Source organism: Liolophura sinensis, chromosome 7 (assembly GCF_032854445.1).
Source record: "Liolophura sinensis isolate JHLJ2023 chromosome 7, CUHK_Ljap_v2, whole genome shotgun sequence".
Lineage (NCBI taxonomy): Eukaryota > Metazoa > Mollusca > Polyplacophora > Chitonida > Chitonidae > Liolophura > Liolophura sinensis.
This window is the reverse complement of record NC_088301.1, coordinates 28,286,338-28,299,606: the sequence shown is the minus strand read 5'-3', so window position 1 is coordinate 28,299,606 and position 13,269 is coordinate 28,286,338. Positions and strand designations below refer to the sequence as shown.

At 37.0% G+C, this 13,269-nt stretch overlaps 1 protein-coding gene across 1 annotated transcript in view; it reads right to left on the bottom strand.

Moving 5' to 3' along the window:
* LOC135470810 (protein shortage in chiasmata 1 ortholog-like) overlaps window positions 1–13,269 on the bottom strand; it is a 52,224-nt gene that overhangs the window by 23,875 nt on the left and 15,080 nt on the right. The window contains exons 7-16 of the mRNA XM_064749853.1: window positions 11,970–12,075; window positions 11,143–11,266; window positions 10,738–10,851; window positions 9,532–9,682; window positions 8,082–8,179; window positions 7,054–7,329; window positions 6,587–6,673; window positions 5,992–6,096; window positions 5,093–5,182; window positions 2,174–2,284 (exon numbers count right to left, since the gene is read on the bottom strand). Coding sequence (XP_064605923.1) covers window positions 2,174–2,284; window positions 5,093–5,182; window positions 5,992–6,096; window positions 6,587–6,673; window positions 7,054–7,329; window positions 8,082–8,179; window positions 9,532–9,682; window positions 10,738–10,851; window positions 11,143–11,266; window positions 11,970–12,075 — 1,262 coding nt within the window. The remainder of the gene's footprint in view (window positions 1–2,173; window positions 2,285–5,092; window positions 5,183–5,991; window positions 6,097–6,586; window positions 6,674–7,053; window positions 7,330–8,081; window positions 8,180–9,531; window positions 9,683–10,737; window positions 10,852–11,142; window positions 11,267–11,969; window positions 12,076–13,269) is intronic.

Here is a 13,269-nt window from a genome sequence, read left to right as displayed (position 1 = left end):
TATAAACAGAGGCACCCTGAAGTAAGCAGGAAGATCACATACATCCCCTCGCTTAGTGTTCACAGTGGGTGATATCGGCATGTCTGCAGTATTGGCCTATCCTGGCTTATAGACACGATAAAGCCTGCCTTTCCACACTGCTTATAAAAGGCAATTCACTGTGTTCTCACTGAAGACGGTTGTTCAAAGAGTTTTAAAAAAAACGACAAAAATACTGATACAGCTCGGCTATGTTGGATATTTAGACCGATAGAAGCATCAACCCAATGAAAATATATCTTTGCTATTTCACTTCCCAAAACACTCACGATGACATTTTCACGCTTTGTCTTCCCTCCCCACCTTTACCATGGGGACGGTATAAGAATAGTACTCAGCACAGAGCACTCCAACACTGGTCAGTACAAAGTCTCCCCAGCCTGGTATGCCTGGAAATGTGTATAGGCCTAGGTTGCTGGTGACCGTCCCACGTACAGCCTCAGATGAAGCCAGCATGAGCTGGACTTAAACTCACCCCACTGGTGACAGTCTCATTGGTCATTAAGCAATGCTGGCGTGCTAACCTCCACCGCCAATGCGGCCCCCGTGTGTCTCTGTGTCTATTGCCTTTCAGAATGGTTTGTTACCTGTGGTGTTACTGTCGTTGTTTTTTTATGTTTATTTCTAGTATAGACTTGCGTTAATAGCCTATTACTATCTTCAAGTTTACACAACAGCATTTAAACTAACGTTTTTTTGAGACAGTCTTCATGTAACTAATTCAAGTGCCACTAATTAGTTAGTATGAATGATCAAATTTCAGTTGGCAGCTATTCTATTAGTTTTCTAATCACTGCATATATCACAAATGCGATGTACCCACATGCAGCAAGTGAAACAATCCAAAAACGTCAATTCCTCAGCAGTTTATAGAAGCATACAAATGTAGAGGCTTAAATGGCACTGGAAAACAGAAGTTCTCTAGGGCGTCTAAGGACAGGGGACAGGGCGTCTCTATCCCTCTCATCAGGCTGGTGAGGCTCACTGTGTGACAGAGGTGTGAACTACTGTCACTGATCGACTACCGGTAATCCACTACTCTGTACTGAGAATTTACAACTTAAGACAACATCCCTTGCAAGACATCACTGTATATAAAGTACACAGTTCCTCAAAATGTGCCTCAAATCATCGAGATTAGAAGACATGGTACCTTTCTGAAACATGGCCATGGCCTGCTCTTTCACACCCTAAATTCTCCACAAATTCCATCAGTCACAAATTCAACCACAGACATAGTACATGTAGAGGAATGTTACTTGATCTGGACAACGCATTTTATAATTTCTGGTAAGTTCATATGTGCCCCTGCCTGAACAATACATTTTAGTAAATATCTAATGAATTTTGTTTTCAAGTTATGTTTTACTGGTCAAATTTGGTGGGGATTTTTCACCATTGATTTATTTATTTATTTGATTGGTGTTTTATGTCATACTCAAGAATATGAATTTCCCTTATACGATGGTGGCCAGCATTATGCAGGGGAGAGGAAACCCAACAGTGAGTGCCTGTTGTGAGTGTACAAAAATCTGTAGGTGTCTAGCAGACCTCCCCAAGTATGGCCGAAGAGGAGGGCAGCATGAGCCCGATTTAAACTGTCAGCAATCTATGAAACTAGGACAAGCGGCTCATGGGTCACTGCGCTGCACTGCACAGTAACTATCTTTGCCAACAGAGGCCCCATTTTCTGCACTGAAATTCCCATGAACATAAACAATTATATTAAAAATAGCTAGGATTACCATATTTCTTACTTGATGACGTCTTCATTCATCTGGGTACTAGTGTTAATTGGAACGAAACATACAATTCCTCCATTGTGATGTTAACACTGAAGAGTGACATCAGTATGTGATGTTACATCACCTTTCCACTGCACCATAGTGCTACCTGCCCGTCCTTAAAATTAGCAAATATACAATGTATAAAAAAAATTCTTTACTGTATTTAATAGCAAAATTTCTTAAAATCTGCACTTTATACCATTTAACGCCACTTATAATTGGCCCATGTTAATCTGCACTGGACCACAAAGTGAGGAATCAATATGAACAGACATAATGGATGCACAATCCTGCACTACATGACTTTCTATGTAGTGCACGTTTTTCTAGTTCCACTTTAACCTCACCTGACATTGTGACTGACAACACTTTCTCTTTGTCTTCTGTGACTGGGGCCTTGGAGGACACAGCTTTCTCTGCGCATTGTACTTTTCTAGAATCACTGGAATCATTTCCTTCTGTAACTCCAAATAAGCAGCAAATTATCTGTATTCAAGTCGTTCCGTACAAGTTCCGTACACTGTATGTGGCCTGTTTAGCCTGCCCAAAATACACTTTCAGGGGCACGTAAGACCTTTAAATTATACTTCTGATACCAACAATCATCTCTTACATGGCCCTAGAAGGTGGACAAACTACTCAGAATTGAGCAAAACATGTCACCTGAAAAAAGCTAAGCTAAAGCGGTATACCACAGGAGAGAACTGAACAAGGTACTCAGAGACCACTGGTAGCTCGCCTGATTGAGCAGTCCATAAAACTGAATAGTAATATTCAAGCGAGGTGATACACTGAAATACTGACCTCCAAACTAAAATGAAGTAGAATCACACTGCCATACACAGATTGTTTTGTACCAGACAATGTTAAGATCTTGCCATTAAATCAACAAGAAAGGCCAAAATTATTAAACTGTCACAAATATGACTATTTATCGTATGCATAAAGATTGCAGAGTGACTATGTATGCAGAGTAGTTGCTGAGTAATGACTCTGTATGTTAGAGAGTTCCAAATACTTGCAATGGTAAAAAGACCATATGGAGAAATCATTTCTTGGAAAACTTGATGTGCTTCTTGTCATTTTTTTTAACACTGAACTAAACGGCGAAGTTCATAAAGGTTGGACATGTATGACATGACTGGATAAAGGCTACCAAGTGTTGGTGGAAAAGAACCCATAAAATTAGCCTCATTATCCAGTGATTTAAAGTGCCATATTACTCAGATTATTGAACCCTTCTGTAATATCTTAACTCAACTGAACACTATATGCAGGGGTAGCTCATTATGAATATAAGAAATCTGGACCTCTTTAACCTTCCATCCATGTATGAGAGACCAATAAATAGGAGCTAAAAAAAAAGCTTAACCTTCAATCCATGTATGAGTGCCCAATAAATGGGAGCTTAAAAAAAACTTACATGTAACCTTCAATCCTTACATAAGAGTTCAATATACAGAAGCAAACAAAAAACAAAGTTTAATCTTCCACCAGAGTGTACATTTACACACCAAACCTAAGACTAGGGAACTAAAAAATAAGCTTAAAATTCAATCCATGTTTGAGAGCCAAATAAAAGCTAAAAAAAATGCTTTACCTTCCATCCGAGTGTACATTTACACAGTAAACTTAAGACTAGGGAGCAAACAAAGCCAAACCTTCAATCCATGTATGAAAGCCCACCATACAAGAGTTAAAGGGTTAGTCTCCAGATTTAGCAACCTGTCATAAGTGTAAAGACTATAACCTGTTTAACAGTATGTTACCAGAGGGAGCGCTGAGAAACGTAATTATATGACTTTAAACAATAGATTTACTACCCTAGCAGATTTCCAGCTGGCCGCCCGGTAAAGCTCAGCAGGTGACGTCATAGATGGCCAACCCAAGACTGGCTGACCTATGCAACCCTGGAATTTGTGTCAAAATGGTGTCATTTTCGAGATGGATTATAGCTACACAGAAGCTATCGTATTGCTGTGTCAGTCTGAACCCATAAAAGACAATGAGGAAGTTCCGATTTATGATCCTTTGCAGTTGGTCAGAAAGCGCTAGCATTGCCGTAGCTGTCAAATGGCCATTGCATTCTTGTATAAAGTTCATAATTTGTTAGAAGCTCACTCATTGGTCCACAGGAGAGACACAGTCAATGGGATAGCGTGTATCAAAGCGACATTTATTCAAAGCTGCATACACCCAGCCTCATTATCTAGTGATTTTAATGCCTTATTACTCACATTACTGTATTTTTTTCCAATTTTTTTTTTACACTTAATTTAACAACATATACAGGGGTAGCTAATTATGAATAAATAACCAATCTGGACACTAATCCTTGAAAATAAAACGCTTAACCTTCAAACCATGCATGAGAGAGCCCATTAAAGGAGCAAAAAAAAAAGGCGCGGACACCAACACTCCCTCCACCCATCAGAATACCTCTCTTTACTTTGTACAGGCTAGCTAAAAACTATAGAGCTATCCATTTAAATATACAATTTAATGAAAATTCGCCGTCTCCTGTGATGTGCCGTTATTGAAATCCACTAATTGACCTTATTTCTCGCTTGAAAGTTCATTGCAACAATGGATGCCTCTACTCACCAAAACTGAACCTCATCATGTCAAATGAATGGTCATATTAAAAACCTAGGCTGTGATTTAAAAGATGACCAATTGTGTAGCAGGTATCATATGACTTTTGTGTGTTTCAACGTCATGCGTGTGCACCAAAAGAGAAGAGCATATTTTGTACCGTGTAATGCAGCCTATACGTATATCTCTGGCTAGCGTAATTAAGATGTCTAGTACATGTATACATGTATTAGTAAACCAGTATCTGCAAAATGAAAGCTGATTATCTTTCATTATTAAATCAAGGCATGTGTCATATGTACAAATGCAAACAAGCCTACAGAAATAACACAAACATTTTTCATTTAAGTGCGGTACTGTACATTATAATCAGACTGTCGACAGAGGTACACCAGCAAACTCTAGATCCAAACTCCATCCAAGATGAATGAGCCAACCAAAGATTCTTTTTTAGAGCCAAAACATACCTCTGAAATTGGCAATTCTCTAAGCACATCAAATGGTTTTTCCCTTCACAATTCTTGAGTGTAAAGATTTAAATATAGGAACCCATACAGATGCATGCTGAAGGCTAAGTCTCTAACTTGAAATTAAAGTAACAGTATCCATTTCTAAAATACTGAAAACTAAATATTAAATATATATATACTAAATATTAAATATTAACTTACCTGTGCTGGACGAAGAAACCGTAGACCTTATTATCCACAGAAAGTCATTCAGTGAATCATCTTTGACAGGTGTTTTCTTGTAGGGCTTAACTGAAACAGGCATTCAAAATCACATATATATATATATATATATATTACACAAGCTGAGATGGCTTGGTCATGTTGTTAGAGCAAAGGGAAGGAGCTCATCCTGAACCAAATTTATCTATCCTATAGCTAACAGTGGAAATGCGTTGTACCTCGTTATAACACCAGAAATAATACGTCAACAATAAATATACCCGAACTGAAGCAAAGCAATCATTCAATGCATTAACATTCTGTTGAAGGACTTTAATCCTAACCTTATTTAAGAAGAGCCACTAGTAGATGGTTTAACCTCCACCCCAACTCCACGGACCAAAACTTTCTTTATTAATGTTCAAAATTCCGCTTCAACCTCCCCAAAAAGCAAATGGTGATATAGAATCTCCTCAAGACTGGCAATAACCTATCTGACAGATGTAAATTATCAATCTCCAAACCATGACCCCATTTTCGACAATCATTAATAACTGAGTGTAGACAATGGAATAGAAATTTCAAATTTCTAAAGTTCTATAATAACAGGTATTAATTGCAAAGTTTGGATTAGTTCATGGACAATTTTAGGCACAGATGTCATCACAGAATTTGAACATATGTCTCCCCAACCAGGATCTACATGAAACTTTTAAGTCCATGAACTTTGAAATTAATTAACCCAGATACATGTTACAGTAAATTTCATATGCATATCATACTTTAGTCCAGTAGAATGAACCTTGAAATAAGTAAGTGAAATAAATAACTATGTGAACCACTGGTTCAAACTAGTGCCTTTACACTTAATGTGTGGAATGTTCTGACAACGTACCTACCTATGACTGGTTTCTTACTCGTCTTGGGAGGGTACGATACCGCTGTTTGTGGCAGAATTCTGCTATAAACAGACTTGACTTTTCTGGGTAATGCAGATAGCTTGTCTGAATATAAAAATGAAAGCAGGCCAAATCAAATCAGAATTTCTGCATTACCTGAAGTGGTGATGGGGCGGCGGTGATAGTGGTGGGGTGGGTGGGTGTGTGTGTGTGTCTTTTGGTTGGGGGGGGGGGGGGGGGGTAGGAGGTTGAGGAAAGAATTTAGATATTGTCAAAGTTGAAACAATACTGTAATTTTAGAATTAATTTTTAGCTATATTCAGCATAAGTCACAATTATTTTACAGCAAAACATGGCACCGGTATACATGCAGTAATAAACTCAACTGTATAACTGAGACGTCAGTGAGAAAATACATATACCAGAGTGCCTATTTTTTTGTCATACTCTGATTTATTGTCAGATAATTAGTACAGTACATCTCCCCATACACAGCAAAGCTACAATCACACGTATCTTCAAACCATCTATTAACACTGCTGACCATGTAAGTAAATGTATCTAATATTTGATTTGTGAAGTATTGAAATCTCACCTCTTTTTTGCCTGCCAAGAATGGCATTTCTTAACCGGACGAAGTCAGATGTAGGCTTAACAAGTTCCAGTACAGGATCTGAACAATCTAGAAGGAATTAATATCATAAATTTGGAGTGCAGACCAAGATTTTTTGCCAACAAAGTTCAATAAACGTCCTTTCTTGCATTTTGCTGGAAATCATTAGAGTTTCAGGAGTGTGTGTCCAATATTTAATCATCATCATCCAAGCCTGATTTCATATTAATACGTTTTTACTTCAATATTAAACTTCATAATGTGCTACGTTAGATGTAAATTGCAATTCAGTTCCATATCACACAAACCCTTTATTTACCCAAACAGTAGAGTGTCAAAATTAAAGACTTTTAATACAAAGATGTTGAGAAATGAAACTAAGATTACATTTTTACACTGTCATTTCCGTTCACAAAAAAATGAAGGAATGATAAAGGAGAATAACACACCATCCAGCAGGGCAGCTGGGTATTTCTCCAGCTTTTCAACCCAGGCCAGGTTTGGAAGTACTCCATTCTGTTGATCGAGGTCACCTGATGTCCAGTTCAGTACTATATTCTCCAGCACTGGTTGCTTGACCACACTATTCTTGAACAGACCTAGAAGGTCCCAGGGCAAGCTTAACTCCTCATCTATGGAGTGAGTAAGTGCAGTCAGTGACAAGAGATCAACTAACTCACTGGTCAAGGACTCTGTGTGTATTTCAGGCTCTGGTATGATTGGCTCTGTTTAAGATTCAATTCAGAAATAAGGATATATGTAATACATGTCTGAAATCACACATACACATCTATTCACTTAATTACTACATGTATTCACTTAATTACTACATGTATTCACTTAATTACTACATGTATTTACTTAATTACTACATGTATTTACTTAATTACTACATGCACTTAAGACTGTACTGATTAGTGGTAAATCTTGAAAGATGAAAGACATTTTTACACTGATCCACATAATTAGGGTTTCTCTGGAGTGAGTGAGTGAGTGCTTGGGGTTTAACGTCGTACTCAACAATTTTTCAGTCATATGATGACAAAGGGTTTCTCTGAGAACTACTAGGTGCTCTTGGATTTAATCCTTTGCTTATTGGAACTGAAGACACACTTAAACGTACTCTGAGCCCATCTGGAAATGAATAATCCAATCCAACCCAATTTCCAAAAGTTTTAAGTTGAACTGACAATTCTCACTGATACTACTAAAGCTTTGACATGGAGGAGTCACCAGACATGCTGGGAGTTGGTGTTACTTAAGATGCGGTTTTAATAATAGTATCACCTCTTATAGGGATTGGCTGCATGATCAAGCTCTATAGTGAGACTGAGCCTTACGTGATGGCAGCAGCTACCCTGGTTATTGTGTATTAACAATTTCACTGAGATGTAGTGTGTCTGAACTTTGTTCTGGTGTACTGCAGGTAAGACGTGTTTGAACAAGTCTGCATCTATGAATTTGCACATGCATGTACCTGTCAGACGTAGTTCCAAGGTCTCATTGAAGAACTTCTCCTCCTTCCAATATAATTCATACAGTCTCTCACTATGTTTTGGTGTCAGAAAACAACAGCTGTAAACCAATTTTACACTTTATTTATTATATATTTGATTGGTGTTTTGCATGCGCCAAACTGAAGAATACTTTACTTAATATGCGACAACAGCCTACATTATGCTGGAGGAAACATGGTAGAACCTGGAAAGGGGGGGGGGCTTACTGGAAGAACTTATCCAAGCCCAGATACATGTAGTTAGTCGGCCTTTCCACATGATGTCTGGAGAGGAAGCCAGTACCAGCTGTACTTGAACTCAAAGTGGCCATTTTAGAATTAAATCATTTAATGAAGCTGTACATGAAATCAATTATTAGAGGTTCAAGTCATTCAGGCTTGAATCCCTAAAGTATCTATTCAGATTATTAGTATTCTCAGCAATTTGTGATACATTTTATGAGAAAAAGACAAATGGTACGTTCCTGAAACTTCAGTATGTTTTAGGAATGGTTTCGAAGTTGTGATTTTTGGCTTTTGGTAACATCTGGTCGTGTGATTTGGAGTCCACATTGGACTTTGAGTTAAACCTTAAAAAACCAGCTTCTCCAGAACGCCTGATGCGAATGAGCTGAAAATTAAACTGCAGCTGCACAAAGCTTAGGCACATTCAAGGTGATATCGAAAACTTTCTCCACTGAAAATTATACAAGCCTGCTATTGGGTGAAAATATCTTGTGACCAACAAATTTCTATTTTTACAAATAATTTCTACATTTCTACAAATGTATAGCAAATAGTGTTCCCTAAACAAGTTACAGGTGTTCCCTAAACCCTATTTGGAAGAAGAATGCAGTGTGAATGCAAATTAAGTCTTAACTGATACAGCTGAACTGGTGTCACACAGAAACGAAAATCTTAAATTTGACAATTCTTGCCATGTTACCCCATGTAGTATGACAATCATGAATCTGGTCTTATTTTTTCCATGAGGTGTATACTTTTGACCCAAATTGCGATCAAATTGTGAAAAAAAGCATTTTCCCTCTTATTTGCAGGTCATGTGATAGAAAACTATTATAGCTGTAAAAGCTGAAACATGCTGTGCGAAAAAAGCTACATATATAGTGTAAATACAAGACACTAAGATGGCTAAGAAGGCTGTACGTTTTCTAATTAAGTTGGTTATATATCAATGCAATAATAACCATTCAAGTAACAAAAAGCATAGGCCGGATATACCTGCTTGGGACTGTTTTAATGACCCACTCTTTGCAGTTCAAAGTACCCAAGTTGATTGACACACATGTATATATACCAAGCAAAAGTTCTAACTTCTGTGCATGTACGCATACATGTGGTAGTCAGCTAATTTTTAAAAACTTACATGTATATATCAGAACATATCATTAAAAGCTGATTAAATATTTACACTTCTTCATCTTGCTCTAGTTTCATGAATGTCAATTCTCCCAAGGCCTCTTCTGTCAGTGATGGCTTGGTCTCACTTGCACCAAATGATAGCATCAGTGGAACCTCAAGCAGCATTTCATCAACTGACACGGACTCTTTAAATTCAGAACCTGACAAGAACAAAATGGTACACACATAATATATACTGAGTGAGAGTCTATAGGTTTATATTTATTTACAGTATGTTTAAGGGTATTGCCGCAGCAGTGTTTGTTGTACAACCAGATATATACCACAGAACTTTGTTTCGTACCCAGTTAAATCTCTTGAATGTTGCGCATTCTTGGGATTAGCCCCGGTACAAAATAAGGTTCAGTGATGTCGGTTTACATAAATGCCAAGACAAAGGTGTTAAAGTCTATTCTACCCCCAAAAATTAAGAAACTACTGCAAAAACGTTCTCTCATGCTGCTGTTCTCTTTCACTTCCTCTGCAGAGATCATGCATTTTAGACCAATAAAGGACAAGCTTAGGCCATTGCAGTTGATCTAGATATATCTAAGCTGCGTAAGACGTTGTGTCTTATTGTTGTATGATGTAGGAATGAAAAAGTTTCCAGCACATGTATTATGGGGTCATACCACTGAGCTCAGATTGGAATGTCTTGAAACAAAGTCATGGAGTTTAAAACGTCAAAAATGTCAAGACAGAAGTGATATCTATAAAATGTGGGAAATATCACTTTTATCACTGAAGGAAATTTGATAGGTCACCTTTAAATAAATCATAGAAGCAAATCTAAGAAATAAACAAACTCAAATTCTTTTATTTACAGAAATAAACAACATGAACTATTATTCAGGAAGGTAAAAATACAGGCCATTGTGTGGCATGACACACACTTGATGTTGTTTGAAAGGTCATCTCTAAATTTAATATGGATATCTGCACATGACTCACAACTCACAGTGGAGCAGAATAAAGCAATGCAGGTTTATGAACAGTGAACACTGAATATTATCAATATTTGAAATGTATACTTTCTGGGTAAAGATTGTAGGACTAAAGCTTGGCCAAGATCGCTTTAGGCATGTCAGGTTTCGAACCTGCAGATACTCCATAGGTACCTGATCTCCACCAATACATGTCAACCATCTAGACCACTCAAAAATTAGCCCTCCCACAAAAAGTATGAATTATCTGACTGTCAAAAATGCCATCTTACCTCCATTAATATCTATAAAACTTGCAGACTGTGCATGGCATGGAGAAAACTTGCCATGTTCTGTTCCGCTCATCAGATGAATACCAGGTGTTGATTCAACAAGTTTTTGTAACACTATTAACCAAACAAATGCATGTTAACAGAGGAAGAACAAATTATTCCTGATATTAAAAACTTTGAACAGGTCATAATGGTCTGTTCTGGTGAAATTGTCGACTAGTAAACCCAATCACACATGGACATAAATAAATTATAAACTTTACATTCAGAAAATAGCGAGATTAATGGCAAATGGTCATAATCATGTTAATGAGGGAACTTGTATAATTGTCAATGGAAAAAGTTTTCTATATCACCTGAGGAAGCAGTGCATACACTTATATACATGTCACAATTCTGACTTACCATCTCCAATCTCTGAATCATTCTTTATTATCTCTGGATGACATGAAGCCAAAAAATCTGAAAGACAGTCTGCATAAATGAGAGGCTGCAGCTCCGTAGTGCAAATGGTCTCCTCCAGAAGATACTTGAAAATACAAAGATACCAATAATCATGAAAACAAGACATGTTTTGGACATATTTTAATGCTTCAATCTGCATGAATCATATGGTTTGGACATTTTAAGTCAACTGATGGTAGCCATGCAGTCATAATACTGCAGTTAATTTGGATAAACTTATGTACAACAGATAAGTTGTGGAATAAAATGTCAACTGTGTTAAAATTTTACAGCTGTACTCTGCTATTTAATGTCTAGTTATTTAATGCATGGAAATATTATGCTTCTTGTATTGTCAACAGTTTTGCACCCAACCATCCACAATCAAGCTTTGAAGTACAGAGGGTTTTGCACCCAATCATCCACAATCAAGCTTTGAAGTACAGAGGGTTTTGCACCCAATCATCCACAATCAAGTTTTGCACCCAATCATCCACAATCAAGCTTTGCACCCAATCATCCACAATCAAGCTTTGAAGTACAGAGGGTTGTAAGTATCTAATGGAAACACAGTTTTGGCCATTGCCAACATTTTTTGATTTATTTTATATTTGATTGGTATTTTACGCCGTACTCAAGAATATTTCGCATGCACAATGGCACCCAGTATTATAGGATATTGACCACAGGAAACAAACAACAATTTAACACCAGTTTAACATTACTGTTGTAATGTTAAGATGGTATCTTGAAATAAAATATTCAGTATTCATAAAGGCTGTCCTTACCTCTGAGGTTTCAAATGGAACTTTGGTGAAAGTTTCTTGGGGAGATTTAAGTTCAATCTCTACCTCATCTTGTCTTCCACTGCCTTCTTCCAGTTGTCTGTCATTCCTGCCAGCATCAGCAAAGAGCAAAAAATTGCTATGACTTCTACAAGTCTGATATTTGACAGCAATGTGCATACATGTACTAAGGCAATGTTTTGTTGATTCTGTTTTTTGTCATTCACCCTACAAGGTTCAGAGGACTGTTTGTCAAATAAACAATTTGCAGCCAAATATAAGTGGATCTGCACAAAAAAATCACACTGATCTACACTGAAAAATAGAACAACTGTAACAGGTATTTGTGTTATTAGTCTGTCTCTTAGGTCACATTTTCTATTTATTCTATAATTACTGGCAGTGTATTCATACGCTGTATCTTTAGTACATGCCAAATTACAATGATTTCTTTGTGTTTCTGTTTCTTTATCTGTTTCAACACAATAAAGTGTCATATGAAATTTTCCTGTGTTATGTTGCTATATTTCCACAAAGGTTTTTACCTGATTGCAGTTAAATGCCATACTCAAAAACTGCACCAAACTGAAGTATGTCTATTTATTTATTTATTGGTAGTTTACCACAGTCAAGAATATTTTGCATTAGTGACAGCAGCCTGCATCATGGCATAAAGAAACCAGACAGTGCCAGGAGCAATGTCAGAAAACCATCTGTTTCTGTTTCTCCTGAGAACTTAACAGAAAAGGTATGCATATATTTGAACTAACAGCTTGACATTAGGTTAAGGACATTGCAAGCGCAATTTTCATCGTGATCATCAATTTTCATGTAGGGATTTTTATAATGATCCTTCCCAAAGTATATATTAAGATATAGTTATTTATTTTCATTTTATGACATGGTCAAGAATATTTCACATAAATGACAGCGACCATCATTATGGTGAAAGGAAAGCTCACCTGAATGAGCAGTTTGTAAAACCGAATGATTTTAAAAGTCATGTGATACATTCAAATATTGATCTCTAAACCAAAACAATGTAGTATGAGTGACACCGCCATTATTTCTCTAATTATATGGTGCTAAGACCTTGTCATTAAATGAACAAGGAAGACGTGATTAAAATGACTGATTGGTGTTGGAAACCTTCAGCCTTAAACTTGGCTTCTATTGATTATGACAAGCAGACCTGTTTTGGTTAGCACCAATCTAAAAACCCTAGTATAACCAAGTTAAATTTGTGGATATAATTCCACTGAACTGACTCCCTCTATGTTTCGAACACGTCAAACTTTTCCAC